At 35.4% G+C, this 17,256-nt stretch overlaps 1 protein-coding gene across 10 annotated transcripts; it reads left to right on the top strand.

The window, feature by feature from the left end:
• Positions 1 to 2,278: 2,278 nt before the first annotated feature.
• LOC115950886 lies at positions 2,279 to 7,948 on the top strand. 10 transcript variants are annotated; one of them, XM_031068161.1, is made up of 4 exons: positions 2,279 to 2,452; positions 6,451 to 6,576; positions 7,104 to 7,161; positions 7,347 to 7,948. In XM_031068161.1, the coding sequence occupies exons 1-4, from the start codon at positions 2,379 to 2,381 to the stop codon at positions 7,620 to 7,622; spliced, it is 534 nt and encodes a 177-aa protein (XP_030924021.1). In that variant the 5' UTR covers positions 2,279 to 2,378; the 3' UTR covers positions 7,623 to 7,948. The 10 variants fall into 10 exon arrangements, 2 of the variants coding, with proteins under 2 accessions (XP_030924021.1, XP_030924022.1); XR_004083144.1 differs by lacking the exons at positions 6,451 to 6,576; positions 7,347 to 7,948 and adding an exon at positions 5,463 to 5,558 and having other exon boundaries at positions 6,873 to 7,235; XR_004083143.1 differs by lacking the exons at positions 6,451 to 6,576; positions 7,347 to 7,948 and adding an exon at positions 5,463 to 5,558 and having other exon boundaries at positions 6,869 to 7,235.
• Positions 7,949 to 17,256: the final 9,308 nt, after the last annotated feature.

Below are 17,256 nucleotides of genomic sequence, written 5' to 3'. Positions count from 1 at the left end.
ACAAGTGCTTCCAAAATTTATTGATAATAACACCAACACAATTCCTTTAGAAAACCATTTTAACATATGAACGACTTACCAGTTACCATACGTGTGATACGTGATACAGACGTCTCTCGAATTTTTGTTTCTACTATAAATTAAACCATTTTGTTCATTCGACAAACATACATTGCTAGAGCAAAACATGGTTTCGGAGAAAACTGTCTCCACCATTGTAAAGGCGGTGATGATCATGATACTCACATTGTTCATTGTTAACAGCAAGCCTGTTGAAACTAAAAGGCTTTTTGTTGTTGTCATGAAGTCATACAAGCTTGAGACAGCCAATAAGGTGCTGCCAGTTTCACAGGTTCGAGCCCCGACTCCACCTTCAGCGCCTAATCCATGCACTCACTTGCCTGGACCACCCAGTAAGGGTTCAAGCTGCCACCATCATTGAAGCTAATGGAGCTAGCTTACTTAGCAATTTGGTCATCTGTGAAGTTTGTACTCGCGTTTATTCTGTATTGCAATATTAAATAAAATTGTTATGTTAAAGAAAAAATAGCTCTAGCCACTTGCCAAAATTTTGTTTTATGTTTATTAGTTGCAATTAATCGTAGCAAACGAAAAAAAATACAGATGTTCTCTCCTCTACAGTATTATTGGTTGGTGTTTAAGCCTTGGAGTTTACGTAGACAAAAGTTGACAGGACAGCTTCGATTCATCGCCTTGTCGCTTCTTTTCTTTTCTTTTATATATATATATATATATATATATATATAGTTCTTTGTTAAGCAGCGTATGAAATTACATTTTCATCCACAAAATTTTATTGTGCTAATGAGTGTTAAACCGGGTGGTTTTTCGTAATTTGAGTCTGACCACAATAAGTCAATAAGAGAAGGTCCAGAAACAGGAAAAGATAAATGTGAAAACACCATTTTAGTCCCTACATTTTGGGGTCACGGTCAATTTGGTCCCTACATTTTAGTAGCAGTCAATTTGGTCTATGTTATTTTTAAGTTGAAGTCAATTTAGTCCCTACTGTTAACTTACTAACAGAAAATGTCTACGTGACAAATGGTTTGTCTTGTTAACACACACATGACTAATATAATAATATATAATAATATATTTAAATATTTAAAAAGCCACCTAAGCATTTTAATTAAAAAAAATCCATGTCAAAAAAAAAAAAAGATTAATTGAAAGAAAAAAAATATTATTTTTATAACAATCCTCAATTTCTTTTGTATTCTTAAAAACTTTTCTTAGCTTCCAAACACTATTCCCAGCAACTCAACAATCTAAAACTAAACAATAATCACATAGACTCAATTTTCTTTCATATTCTTCTCTTTTTATCTATTTTCCTAGCAACTTCACACAACTATCAACACCCCAGATTTAACCATTTACAGCCACCATCAATATCCAAACCATTGAAGGTAGAAAAACTTAACCACCCAAGACCGAAACCCCTCAACCACCAAAAATTGGTTTTGCCATTTATAATCAAATAGTGCATTCAAAACCAGAAGGTCTAGATCTATTTGCCAATATCAAATCCTAATCACCCATCCCGAAGTGAGTGGAGGTAGATATGTTCCAGTGAGTTATCAGAATGGATGAGACCCACTTCTCCTCCTCGCGTCGTCCACGGCAGCGTACTCCACGTCCACAGTTCCCCTTGGGCATCTGATGTCGAATCCTCACATGAAGCCACCGATGACTCTTGCTCCACCATGCTCAGCCACGGTTATTAGAAAAATAGATTTGGATTTTTGCTTCTATGTGTGAGAGAGAATGAGAGAGAGAGAGAGAGGTGAAGAAGAAAGTAAAACAAAGTGCTACTGGAATGTTTGGTTTCAGATTATTGTATTGTTGTATTGCTGGATATTGTGTTTTGTATCTAAGCTAAGAAAGTCCAAGGATGAAAAAGAAAAGAAAATAAATTAAAGATTAAAAAAATCATTTTCTTTATTTTTGTACTTTCCATTTTCCAATTAATCTTTTAGTTTTTTTCTGAAATGGATTTTTTTTAAAATTAAAATGCTTAGGTGGCTTTTTACATATTTAAATATATTATTATATTAGCAACGTGTGAGTCAACAAGACAAACTATTTGCCACGTAGGTATTTTTCGTTAGTAAGTTAACGGTAGAGACCAAATTGACTCCAACTTAAAAAGAACAGGGACCAAATTAACTGCTACTAAAATGTAGGGAATAAATTGACCGTGACCCTAAAATATAGGGACCAAAATTGTGTTTTCGCAAAAGATAAAAGAAAAGTGAGTACTTTCTCAGTCTTCATGGTACGGCCTTTTTTAGGCCCTTTTAAGGTTTTCTAATTTTCCCCATGGTGAGATTTTTGTCAAGACATCAAGTACGATGGCTCTGAGTCTGACCACAAATAAGCCTCTGCTCATGGCCATGAAGGCACAGATTTACGACGAGCTCAGCAGGTCTTTTTTTTGGTTTTCTGGCTACGTACTTTCAATTTCTGTTTTTTGGCTTTCTCGGGCTCTATTTTGTCTTTAGTTTTTTTGAAGTAAATACGTAAAAGTAAAACTGAGTTTTTAGCATCTGGGTTCTTTTGTAACTAATAGAGGGGTTTTGAGTATTTGGGATTCTGGGCGTGTGAATTTGTGAAAGACTGTAGATCTTTTTTTGGGGGGTTCGGTGGGTTTGGCCCTTTTGAGTATTTTAAATTTAGCCGACCCCAACATTTTGCAATTAAGAATTCTTGTTATTGTTGTTTGGGTATGTTAAAAATTGTTGAAATTTTTGAGGGTATCTTTATTGTTAGATCACTGGGTGCTTTGCCATCTGGGTACAGGAGATTTTTGCCTGTATGGTGAATTTTCCTGTGGGTAATTTTTATTTTATTTAAGAATCGCCTTAGAGTAATTAAAGTCAGTTAATTACCAGACGAAATTACCTTCATGGCGAGTTTGCCTTATGCTTATCAAAGTTTTTTTAGATGACTTTATTATTATTATTAGCTTTTGTAATGTTTTCATTTGAAAATGTTTGTGAATATCATGTGAAATGTTATCCCAAGGGCTATGCTCATAGTGTACAAACCAAAGATGGTCCAGTATGCACTTTAGTGCTTGGTTTATGCCACTAACAATCGTTCTGTATTGCATACAAAACCCAGTGTTGGGTAACCCCTCTAGTCTATAGATCGGATATACAATGCAGCCTCCTCTGGGCTGAATCTTGCTGCTAGCAGTGACCAGAAACTCTTCCCTTGCTGCTATGAGTAATCTGCCCTCTCCTATTAATATATATATTTTATTATAGCTTGCTTCATACAAATTTTTTTTTCAATCCTCTATGACTGAACTATTGTTGTGCCGAATGCCTCCTCACAATTATTTTCATGGTGAATATTGTCTGATGGATTGATGAATATTGAAACTTAGATTCATGAGATGTGCCATTTATAGGTTGCTTTTGTTAATACTTAATAGACATTGCTGTTTGAGTATTATTTTTGGTGGTTATACTGTCATTGGATGCAATTGATTAGTGATTGGGCTTGTCCCGTTGATGTTAGTTTGATTTTAAATGTGATAATGGAACTGTATTCTCTTTCCAGTCTCCAATTTTTAGTTTTTTGGTAAATACGCCTTGCATAAATAACTTAAGTTCTTAAAAACGACTTGACTGAGGCTCAAAGTTATCAAACTCTGATAAAATAAAATAAAAAGGTAGATCAGAAGGGGATCTTCAAATAACATGACATCTGAAAAATAAGGAAAAGCCTCTCTTCGCTAAAGCATTAGCACACTTGTTGGTTTCCTGATACTCTGATAGCTGTGCTTCACTTCACACCTATGGAAAGCTTGGACTTAATTCCTGCAGTCATGTACAATGCCACAGATAAGAATGTTAGGTCAAGAAACACTGTTTAAAGCTAATACAATTTCCATAGCATCAAATTTCACAATTAAATAATGGATTCCTAACTCCCTAGCTAAAATGAGACCATATCTAACTGCCCAAACTTCAGCCAACGCACTCGAAGATTGCTGATGCAGGGCATTTAAGTAGTTGTTTTACATTTGTAGTTGAACAGAAAACCAGTAGCAATAGTCGCTTGTGCCTAAACAGTGAGTTAGAGGTTTCTATTGTAACAGCAATCACTTAGAGCCATTTGTAGTTAGTTAGTTAGTATGTTTGTTGGTTAGATTGCCAATTACCAATTAGGTTAAGTCTTTAATTGAGCCAATCCATTGGCTGCTAGTATAGTGCAGCTTGTATAAATTGCAGATTAGGCCCTCCGCTCTCATTTGTATGTGAATGAAATAAGCCTTTTAGAGCTTTTCTTGAACATTGCAGAGGTGCCTAACCACCTATCAATTTGTTCTAAGTAACTCACATTCCATTTAGTTCTAATTCATATCACAGCCCTTCACTTTCCCTGCATCACTTGCCCAATAGCTCTGTAGAATCCATTTGCCCAGTTACCCTCTGCATTTTGAATAAGTCCACCCTCACCAGCCTCGCCTGTGCTCCCCCGGGAGGATGATAGAGACAGCGACAAATCCAACAACATCGTTTCAGTAAATCCAACTACAATGATGCCGTTTCAGTAAAATTTAATACAAACAGCCAAAGCCCCAAGTTGTGCTCTGTCTAATTACCTCCCTCAGGTTTAACACATGGTGCTTAGTGGAAACGTGTGTTTAATTACTGATCACAGGCTGTCAATCTGTTAAGAGTTGTTAGAGTTCTGTTAGAGAATTAGTTCTGGTTAACCACCTAAATTGATCTAAGCTTAAGCTTATCTAAGTCCTATATATAGGACTCTTGTATTGCGTTACAGAGTGTGCTGTATAATATCAGATTCAGATATTTTTCAATCTCTCTCTATCTCTGTTTTACTCTTTCGCACATACAATCTCAAACTCTTTCAGAGGAATCATCGGTATTGAGTTGAACCAGCCCACCGGAGGTGTTTCCCATTTCAGAAACATAGTAGACCTGGCTGTAGATGCATGGTTTGAGGGTAAATACTAAATAGGCAAAATTTCTATTGCATGACTTGAACTTAGATACTTTAGTCTCGGGTTAAGGCATTTATTGCTGAAAATTACTGTATTTCTATGCAGCCAAAGATTCCATTTGCCTATCAAAAACATGATAGCCCAATGGATAGAAGATTGAGCATGAATAATAGAACAATTGCCATTCCTTTTGAACCAGGAACGAAGGGGGTTTCGCAAGAGAACCCCACTTCATTCTTGTGGAAAAACTACATGTGTTGAGCATGGTTTGGGTTTTGTTATTTGCACTTTAATATATCTTGTGGAGAGGTTACATATGTTGCAATGGCAACAGGCAATTGAAACTTTTCTTGGTTTTGAGGCCAAACATGACAGAATATGTGTTATAAAACAAAAAAATAACTCTGATGGAATTCTATGATCTATGCCACTCACAATGGTTGTGTATTGCATACAGAATTCAGTTTTGGGTAACCTATAGATCGGAGATACATTGCAGCCTCCTCTGGGCTGAATCCTGCTGCTAGCGGTGACCAGAAACTCTTCCCTTACTGTAATGAGTAATCTGCCCTCACCTATTAATATATATTTTAATTATAGCTTTGCTTCATCCAAATTTTTTTTTCAGTCCTACAGATCTGAACTATTGTTGTGCTGAATGCCTCCCTAGTCCCTACAATTATTTTTATGGTGAATGATGTCTGATGGATTGATGAATATTGGACCTTAGATTCATGAGCTGTGCCATTTATAGGTTGCATTTGTTAATAGAAGTTGTTTGAGTATTATTTTTGGCGATTATACTGTCATTAGAGTGCATCTAATTAGTGATTTGGCTTGTCCCGTTGATGTGAGTTTGATTTGGAATGTGATAATGGAACCATTATTTCTTCTGTCTCCAATTTTTTGTTTGGCTTTTGTTATTTGCACTTATATATACCTTGTGGAGAAGTTACATATGTTGCAATGGCCAATTAATCAAATTTATAAAGGGCCTATTGAGATCTTTGGGTGAGTCTATTTTTATCTTACTATATATAAAAAGAGAGAGTTTTTTGTTGTGTAATAAAACGGTAGAGAAGGGACAAACGATGGGTTGAAATCAGTTGTGTTGGGCTGGAGAGAGAGTTTGGGCTTTTTTTTCTTTTTCATTTTTTTTCCTATTGTTATCTATTGCCAGATTTTACTCCGGATTTTTCTCCCAACCACTACTGACACTGAGTAGTGAGTACTGATAGAGAAACACGTATAGAAGGAGGTGGTATTGCATGTTTCCACATTGTGTAGAAGAGAGGAAAAGAAGAAAATGATTCAACTACATATTTCCACTACAAATTAGGACTTCAGGATTTTGGGTTGTAAGTTGGGCATTAGATCTTTCATGTTTTCAATTACTAAGAAAATGATTTATTGATTGATGGATTACAATATGTCTCCATGCTTAGGAAAATGGGGGAAAGAGAAGAGGGAGAAAGGGAAAGGAAGGTTGCAAGTGATTATGAATTGAATTTTAGGTACTTTAATGCGGATGCATTTGAAGTGTTTGTGAAAATGTACAAATTGGCTTTTGGGTAAGTTTCTGTTATTTGTTTGTTAGCTTAAATGATGATATAAGCTCGTTGAAACATGTGGCAATAAAACATGATGTCAGTTATCATGTGAAGTGTTTGTCTTAAGGGTCAGAACCTTAAGGAACTCAACCTGAGTGTGTAAAGATGGATGGCCACATATTATTAGTGTATAAGGAAGTCAACCTGAGTGCATATGTACAGCTATCTTTTAGATTGCTTTTGTTTCTTTTTCTGATTTTGTATCATGTATAATGATGCTGTTAATGTTTTCTCCATATCTTTATTTTGTTAGACAGGAAGCAGAAGGACTTCTACAGTTATACCGAGGGCCCAGCCAATGCCTTTGTAGTTGTTGTAGAAAAAACTTATCCAATGATCAAGAAGGCTTAACCCTGTGTTTTTGAGAGATTCTTTGCCCACACAAAAAAATTATCCAATTATCAAGCTGATTCTCTTACTTTTAGCTCATTGAAGCTTATGTCATATTATTGTACTATAGTCCTAATTTTTGCTTTTGTACTTAATAGGAGCAAATCCAGCATGCTGAGGAACAATTTAACTCTGTGTCACTGTTATTTTCTCAAGGTTTAGTGATTATAAACTATTTCATTTGGTAGACTTGACCTACTTATTCTAGTAAGGATATGCCACTTGATTTTTCTGTTTATTGCAAATTTGCTATGAGCAATCACCAATTTGTTGGATCCAAACCAGAGAAATCTTCAGTTAAAAGGAACTTATAAATATTTCATCTTTCATTTTTTTGCTAGAAACCTGGTCTTCTTAGGTCTTTTCTTTCGATCTCCCATATGAGAGAAGATGTTGAATCTGGCATCTCTATTGAAAATCTCACAGAAGAGTATATATGTTCAATGAAGGATGTGACTCGGGGCTTGATAAAGGTTCTCTATTTGTTGTACCTTTTCTACAGTAAGCGTAGCATGAATACATATTGTGTTTTGGCATTTATGACTTTACTGAGTGATTATTCACATGGAAATGTTTTGAGTAGTGTATTTATAGACCTATTCTCAACTTTCGGTTGAGAATGAAACAATTGGATCATACAAATGTGCATTGCAAATGAAATCAAATAATTTCATTTTGTTAGTTTTTGTTTCTTTTAAATTTCATAAATTTGAATACTGATACTTGATTCTAAGCTAGTAGTTTTTATTGGATAATTCAAGTTCAGTTACGCGGAAAACATCTCAAAGGGTTGTCCCTGTTTGTGGCTAGCTAGCCTAGCTTACTCATGAGGCCCAGTGAATCCTTAGGCGCTGAGACAAATTTCTAGTCCAAACTCCAAGACAAATTTCCAGTGGCATGGATGGTCTCTTTTATATGGGCTTACCTACATGGTTCATGTAGTTTAAAAGGTTCAAGTTCCTGATGACTTCTTGGAATACAACACTGCACTAAAAGCTGCTTAAGAAAAGTATAGATTTTTTCATAGTAGTCACACGAATACAAATGTGTTACTTTCCATAGTATTATTCTCGTCTCACGGAATTGATTAAGAACCCCAAGAAGCCAAGACAGTGGGTTTATGTTTTTATTATTATCATTTTAATTAAAGATGTTCATGAATTTTCCTATATAGCACAATCGATGTTCGCCATTTATGCCGCAGTCTTGGGTAATACAAAACACAGGATGAAAAGATAGTCTCCTAGATGGTGTTCGAGTCTAAATATTTACAGCCCAACACAATGGGCCAGTAAAGTTAAATTTTCGTATTCAAGCTCATAATGGAGTTAAAGGCCCAATTACTCAAGGCTAGACGAAATGGTTTTTACCTCCTGCTACCACAAAAGGATGATACAAAATCCTGAGACCTAAACCTAGACTTCACAAAACTCTTGTGCCTAAGAATTAAGATTAGTTTCATCATGCCGTCCAATCCTACTTGAAAAGCCGAAATGAAAAGTGAGGGGGTTGTGTCTTGGAGGCAATAAAAGGTTTTTTTTTTTTAATGAATTTTTGGACTCCATGCTAGGACTTGCAAATGGTTTGGAATTTCTTCATCTTCTTTAATATATAATTCAATAGTTAAGATAAGAGAAAACTTTTTGGAAAGTGTTTAATTGAGAGGGGAAGAGAGGAAAATGATGGTGGGGCTCTGGTGTTTTCTTCCCTAGACCCACCAAAAAGTTTTCTCTCTGAAAGTGTTTGATGCTGGGTTTATTTATTGGATTTGGGAACAACATGAAGAACAAATTCTTATTTTCTTATCAAAAAATAATTTTAAGTTCTGTTTTTTAATTTATTTTCTTTTTTGGTTTAAATTGTTTGACATGGTTTTTAAAAAAATAAAAAAAAATTTAAATGCTAACATGGCATATAAAAATGCCAAATAATATTTTTTAATAATATTTTAATCACCACATGAGTGTCACATCAGCGCCACATCAGCTAATAGGGTGTTCTGTTTGCCACCTCAACTTTTTCTGTTAGTTGGCTGACGGTAAGGACTTATGTAAGGACACGATTCGTAACGAATTATAACAGTGTTGGGCTCGCTCGTAAAAAGGCCCAAACAATATCATTTCTAGAGCGTGGGTTTGAAAGGCTAGGCTTTGGTCACCAGGCGGTGGGTTTTTCGTGATATTCGTACATGGTTAAGTCATCTTCGCCGCTGGAGTCTTTCTCCTGGAGGCGGGCTGGGAGGTTCTGGTTTTTGGCCATTTTTCCCAGCCCCTTTTATGAATTACTTACTTTTCCTTTTATACTAGCCTGTGTTTTTTATCCTTCGTCCACGTGTAGGACCGACATTCCAAGACTGATACTTGTCCCATCAGCCCATACCCGGAGTGGTTGGGGGTGGTTGAAAAAGGTGGAGAGTATGGCTCTGTCAGGTGTAGAGTATTGAATAGCAGTAAAGGCAGCTTTCCCTGGTTGTTACACTTTCCAGCATCCCCTTTTCTATTGGCGCAGATATTTTAGATTTTTTTCCCTAAGTTGTGTCTATACCATTTTTTGCCCTTTCTTTTTGTAAGATCTCGGACATGCCGAGGACTGAGTCATTCTCAGCTGTGTCCCAAGGCCTATTTCGTACTTGTATTGCCGAGCCCGGGCCACCACCTTCCTCGGCTTGGGCCTTTGGACCCTAACGAATAAATGGGCTTAGCCCACGAATTACTGGGCCCCACAATAGCCCCTCAAAACCCTACTGTCCAACCTCTTGGTTGGAGAGGAGGATTTTGGTAATACCAAGCCTTTACTATAACTGGTTTAACTCAGCCCTTTATTAATGTTGGCGTCTCCTCATCTGCCCAGGAAATGTACCGGTCTACGAGACATTCCTCTGAATTCATTCACAACGCGTTCTTGCCGTTTGGCTATCCAAAACGTGCCTTTAATAGCTTCCCTTTACGAGACCATTCAAATTTAATGGTTATTGATGATATGGGGAAGTGGAGTGGGCACATTCTCGTTTACAGATTTTCTTGGAGATCTGGACATATTAAATACCTTCCGTTTCGCCCCTCATATAAAAAGAAACAACAAGAGGTTATTTCTCCTGTACATGAGCCCTTTTAATCCTCCTGAAATCTGAAACCCTTAGACTCCTCCAGAGTCTACTTTTACCCGCTGGTTATACTTTGAGTTGTAATTCGTTCAAAACAGGAGCAAGTAATGAAGAAGCCATTCCCTTCTCAGAAATTCCATGTTCTTATGAAGCTAAAGATGGCTCGGTCGGGGCAGGGATGGCAGAAACTCAAGATACTTCTCACCCTCCTTTCAGCCAAAATCCGAAGCAGGGGCTCGTCGCGTCAAATTTTCGGCGCAACTGAGCTGGGGTCACCCATTATCAGTACCAGCCGCTCTCTTACGAGCATAACTAATATAGCGCCAGTGTGTTAGGAGTTAGGGCTGACGCAGGGACCAAGTACCCCTGCTTCTTCCTCTCTTCGTTCACTGGCGCCTCCTTTTACCTCTCTTTCTTCTTCTTTCCACCGCCAGATCCATCCTGGCGCTTTTCCTTCTTCCTCTTCTTCTCCTCCTTCTTTCTCTTCATCTCCTCCCTCTTCTTCTGAAGAAAGTCCTCCTCTCAATATGGGCGCTACTGAGGCAGAATTTGGAAGGATTTCGGAGACGAGTTTTAAAAAGACATCGGACTATTTATTTGTTATATTGTTGTTGTTTTTTTGTTTTATATTGTTTTTGTAGCTTGTTTTCTATGTAGGCTTGTTTAAGCCCTTCATTGTACGCTGTAATACATCTTCATATTAATAAAAGACGTCTTTGCTTTATTTCATATATCCTATCTCTTCTTCTTTGAAATGGTTGTGCCGTGAATAGATGTACTATCTTGGGACTTCTTTTTTGTTTTTATACTATAAATGATGCTTAGGGCCAAAATCCTAGTTAGTAAAAGGATCTCGCTCTGTGCTTGTTGGAATTATCTAGCATGATAGTGCCGACTTGAACAAATGATACTTAGGGCAGAAACCTTTACTGAGACAATAATGTTTATAATGAACTTAATAAAATTGTTCTGCACGATAATGCCAACCTGGAAAAAAAATACTTAGGGCCAAAATCCCTTACCAAGATAAAAGATACAATTATGAACTTATGAGAGACGTTCGGCACAATAATGCCCACTTGAACAACTGGCACCTTAGGGTCGAAACCTTTGCTAAGGAAGACATATTATTATGAACTTAATAGATTTGTTCGGCATTATAATGCCGACCTGAGGAAATAATACTTACTTTAAAATAGCCGAAATGACAACTGAACACTCGGTGCGGTGTAGGAAGTAATCATCCGAGGACATACAACCCACAAAATGAACAGCCCCTCCAGGTTGCCGAGTAGTAGGGCGTTTCACCATCTTCTTAACAACTTTAATAGCTTTAACCTTTTATGGTATTTGAGCCGAGGATTGAGTCATTTAGAATTTTTGTTAAGTAGCCAACTTTACGAAACTCAGTTTTTCTTCCAAAACTCTGTTTTTCCTCAAAACTCAGTTTTCTCATCCAAGTAGTTGGTTTCCCCATAGGTTTGAGTCCGAGGACCATACAATACCTCGGTTCTGTCCAAAACTCAGTTTTCTCATCCAAGTAGTTGGTTTCCCCATAGGTTTGAGTCCGAGGACCATACAATACCTCGGTTCTGTCCAAAACTCAGTTTTCTCATCCAAGTAGTTGGTTTCCCCATAGGTTTGAGTCCGAGGACCATACAATACCTGGTTCTGTCCAAAACTCAGTTTTCTCATCCAAGTAGTTGGTTTCCCCATAGGTTTGAGTCCGAGGACCATAGTCCAAAACTCAGAAGTAGTTGGTTTCCCCATAGGTTTGAAGACCATACAGTACCTGGTTCTGGTTTTCTCATCCAAGTAGTTGGTTTCCCCATAGGTTTGAGTCCGAAACAATACCTTGGTTCTTCCAAAACTCAGTTTTTTTTTTTTTTTTTTTTTTTTTTTTTGCGCGGGACCTTGGCTTTAGGGGAAATAGGTCCTCGGCCAAGCCCCTAAAACCATCCATGCGGTTGACGCTACCAAGCGTAGCCCCTAGTCAAGAATCATAGCCCCTAACGGAACTTTACACTAGAACTCCATAACCAGCTGTTAGAAATGACAAAGGAACTCTCTCGACCTACCGCCTATGCCAACACACAAGCCTTCCCCACAGACGGCGCCAATTGTAAGGACACGATTCGTAACGAACCATAACAGTGTTAGGATCGCTTGTAAAAAGGCCCAAACAATATCATTTGTAGAACGTGGGTTTGAAAGGCTAGGGTTTGGTCACCAGGCGGTGGGTTTTTCGTGATATCCGTACATGGTTAAGTCATCTTCGCCCCTGGAGTCTTTCTCCTGGAGGCGGGCTGGGAGGCTCTGGTTTTTGGCTATTTTTCCCAGCCCCTTTTATGAATTATTTACTTTTCCTTTTATACTAGCCTGTGTTTTTTATCCTTCGTCTATATGTAGGACCGACATTCCAAGACTGATACTTGTCCCATCAGCCCATACCTGGAGTGGTTGGGGGTGGTTGAAAAAGCTGGAGAGTATGGCTCTGTCAGGTGCAAAGTATTGAATGGCAGTAAGGGCAGCTTTCCCTGGTCGTTACACTTTCTAGCATCCCCTTTTCTATTGGCGCAGATATTTTAGATTTTTTTCCCTAAGTTGTTTCTATACCATTTTTGCCCTTTTTTCTTGTAAGATCTCAGACATGCCGAGAACTGAGTCATCCTCGGCTGTGTCCCAAGGCCTATTTCGTACTTGTATTGCCGAGCCCAGGCCACCACCTTCCTCGGCTTAGGCCTTTGGACCCCAACGAATAAATGGGCTTGGCCCACGAATTACTGGGCCCCACAACTTAAATGTCACACATTAATTGGTTTAGGGACTAAAAATGGTAAAAATAAAATATAGATACCAAAATAGAAAAAGTGCAAAATGTAGGAACTAAAAGTGTATTTACATCATTTTTTTTCCTAGACATGATTTTTATTTTTTAATAAATTTGGGTGATTGCTTCTTCTTTTTTGTTACTTTTTTTTTAATTGGACATCATTTTTTAACAAGGGTATATAAGTAAATTTATATAGACACACTTTTTTTATCCTTCCACTTTTTTCAATCCCAACCAAACAAAAATGAGGGAAATCAAAATCTTTTATATCCTCTCACTTTTCCACCTTCTCACCATTTTCTATCTTCCCACTTTTCCACCCCTCCAACTAAATAGAAAAAGTGTAATGTGGCCATTTTTTCTAGTCTTTTTTCCTTTTCTTGACTAAATTGTTTGTTCAGAAACTAGACGAAAGAGTAGGCTTTAGTTAGTTTTATTGGAAAAGTCTTTTGTTGTTGAATAAAAAATCTAAAGTTCGTTCGAACTACTTTTACACCAAAAACTAATCAATGTCTTTACTCTTATGATAAAGAACAATTAGTTAATCAAGAGCAATTAGCAGATCATCATATCATCATATCATCATGAAAATGATCCTATAGGTTGAAATTTTATTTTGAGGGTGTGTTGGTTCTTGATAAAGCTTACAAGGATACACCTCAAATCCACTTCAAAAGTAACTGACCAGGGAAAAGCTGAATACAATTTGGAAAATATGAACACGTACGTAGAAGTAAAAACATTCCCGGATCTAGAATATAATTTATTCAGATTCCACAAAAGTGAGTGATTAGCATTTCTTTTGTGGTATTAGAATCCTTTTCATTTAAAATAGATCCATTTGATAATTTAGATTTAAAAGACAAAACATTTGATAATTTAGATTAAATATTAAAAATAAAAAAAGTATATAATTATTCAAACATAAGAAAAAATCAAATCATTTCGAAAATAAAAGTGTCTGTAACTCCAATCAATTACACTCTAGAGAGATAATATACTGACTTTAAGGGAAAGTAGGTGTGACTAGAATAGAATTTCTATTTTGAATCGAAAAGGTGTGGCTTCATTTATGAGATTATAATTGCCTGTGTTTTTATAAACTTTATTATCCTTGCTTTTATTTTTATTATTTGTCCTCATTTTTTATTTTTGGTAGGATTATTGTTGAATACATGTTAGGGTAGGACTAAAAAATAAATATTCTTATTTTTGTCACTCTTAATGTTAGATGCTAAACTAAAAGTGTAAAAATATTCTTTAACATGCAGAAAAAAATAGTAATTTTTAATTCTGATAGTGAATATTTATAAAATTTCTCAAAACACCATTAATTAAAGTATTATACACACACACATTAATAGTATTAGCTTCAAGTCACTTTTATCAATGTTACAACATTCAACAACTTTCTATGGGATTTTGATTTTTAAACAAATCCACCATTAAATTATATAATCATCTTATACTTTAGATGCATGCAAAATATTAAGACAATCCGATATTAATAAATATGTTATTATAATTATAAAATGTTTAAGTTCTAAGTTTTTTGAGCTTTAAAATTATATATTCAAAAATATGACTTATGGTTCAAAAAGTAAATAAAACCCAATTGACAAGAAGTTCAGTATATGTTAAAAACATACAAAAAAGGTAATCTAAGAAATTTATAAAATATTAATTTAATAAAAATTATTAGGTTGAATACCCTATAATTAATAATAATATATAAAATATAAATTTATGTGTATCAATTGAGCAAAGTTTTTCAGACTATGAGCTAAAAGGAGCTTTATGCAAAAGTTCTATCACTAAAGAGCTTTTAGAGCTAAAAAGCTCTTTTAAGAAAAAATGCTAGTGTTGATAATCCACCTAAAGGAGCTTTATGTTAAAGTTCTACAACTAAAGTTAAATTTTTTTCTGTTGCAATATCTAATAGACACATTAATGCTTTTTTTTTTTTTAATTTAAAATTCAAGAAATACAATAGAGGAGAGAGAAATACAATAGACACATTAAGACTCTATCGCTTATTGATAAATCTGGTAAGGGTGTGGAAATAGCTAGAAGGTTTATTATTATCTTAATTGTCCTATTGAGAGCAATTGTATTATTACTTGTATCTAATAGAAAAATAATTAAATTTTAGCCAATCAAGTACAAACTTTATCCACGTCAGACCATGTTAAATTATGTAAAAATAAATAAATTATTTTAAAAACCAAGAAAAATTGATAATTTATTGTACCTAATTTATTGTTTTTTGCAGTTGAAAGCAACTTCCTGTCTTCGCACTGTAAAACTAACTCTGTTTGCAAATCGGGCTTCTTTTTCCCTTATCTTTGCATATTCTTCCTAGCTTCTCTGTCTTTTGACTCTTTTCTTCTCTTTCTCTCTCAGATTCGGTTAATGATATTCCAAAACTGCTTTCACTTTTGACTCAGGAGCTTAGTTTGGTTCATTTCCATGGTCATAGAATTATAATCCTTCTCTTTCTGCTTCACAAGATGCAAACCCCACAAAAGCTTTTCCTTTTCCTTTTCCTTTTTTCTTTCTTTCTTTGTGCTCTCTAGTCTCACCCCTATCTTCAAAAACAGAAGCAACCCATTATTTTCATAGCCAGATGAAAACGAAACGCACCGACACTTGTTTTATTCTCTTAAAGCAACATTTTTGTTTTTCTTGTTATTGTACTTTCCATCTCTGACGACTACTGCTTCCGCTGTTTTCAAAGAGATTGGTGGATCCACCAACTAACCATATATGACTTTTTTTTTTCTTTTTTGTTGTTTTTTTTTTTAAACCCTCAATTTTGTACTTTCCTTCTTTTTTGACATGATCACGTGTTTATTTTTCTTTGATAACGAGGGGATATTTGGTTAGCTGAAAAAAGCGCAATATTTTGTATTCATTTTCAGTTTTATATGGGATTCACTATTAAAAGATCGGTTTGGTTTTAAATTTATACTCAGTTTTCATTTTCAGCATCTTAAAAGTTGGATTTGAATACAAAAAATAAAAACAACTTTTCAATATTTTCATTTTCTATGAATACGAATGTAGTGGCATATTTGTAAATATTGTGAAAATACAAAGCTACTTTTTTTGAGTGATGTGAGTGTGTGTAAGTGAGAAAATTATTATTATTTTAAATAGAAAATAATGACTAAACTTGCGTATTGTTAGAGATATATTAGCCCATTAGCATAGGTCCAAAGTAGAATTAAGCATAGGCTTATGCTAATGAGCTAATATATCTCTAACATGTATAATGTATTCTATACTCAAATTATGTATTCAAAACCACTTGCCAAACACTATCAAATAGGAAAAGAAGAATTTTTTTTTTCTATATTTAGATTTAAGATTTGAATATAAAATACTGGAAATGAAAAGTAAATACACCACTTTTGAAACCAAACAAGAAAAGCATTTCAAAAGTTTTGTTTTGGTTTTTGTTCTTAATTTGGATAAAATATAAAAACTACTCTCCAGAGGCTTGAGCAATTAGGTCGTACCAACACTTTCCAAAAATATCTAATTTTGCTCTTTAAGTAGTACGAATTTTCTTATTTTAAAATCGTTACATAATAGTCTCATTATTAATGTTGCAAACTACATTTCTTTTAAAATTTTAGTTAAATAAAATTTTTCTTGGACTCATCTTTTTTTTAAGGACCTAATATATTGTTAAGGTACTAAAGTTTAGGCGCGCTTGGGATTCTAGAAAGGCCATGATGGTCTGATCTACATCAGTGGGCCAATTGGTTACCATTCCATCTCGAATGTGAAACTTGAAAATTACGAATCTTATGGGCTAGAGAAGAAATACCATAAACTACCGATGCTATTGAAGATGGTGGAAGATACTTCCCAGCAATTGCATTTGGGACCACTGGAAAATCACCATCAAGAATAATCTCTCGGACACCAAGCAAATATAAAGCCTTCTTCAAAGGCTTTAGCCTCAATTTCCAATGGCCCAAGCGGTTGTAAAAATTTCCAGTTCATTGCTGCTATAACCATCCCACAATAGCTAGGGACCAGAAATTTTTGTTTAGAGGCCATGACTAAATGATAATATTGATTCACAATACATGTACCTCTATGTATGTATGTCTAAAGCACTCATTACTGCATTAATTAAGAATTTTCAAACAACATTTTCTAAATTTGTCTCTCCAAATGTCAAACACATAAACAAATTCATTAGTTTTGGCATGTGTGAGATCTTTCAGATCAGTGGTTCCATAAATAATAAATTGGACCACGAAACTTTATGTTGTAATCTTGTGGCTGAAATGTTGGGGGG

Source organism: Quercus lobata, chromosome 6 (assembly GCF_001633185.2).
Source record: "Quercus lobata isolate SW786 chromosome 6, ValleyOak3.0 Primary Assembly, whole genome shotgun sequence".
NCBI classification, from domain to species: Eukaryota; Viridiplantae; Streptophyta; class Magnoliopsida; order Fagales; family Fagaceae; genus Quercus; species Quercus lobata.
Note: the sequence above shows the minus strand (reverse complement) of the source record. Positions and strands in the feature narration are given on the sequence as shown.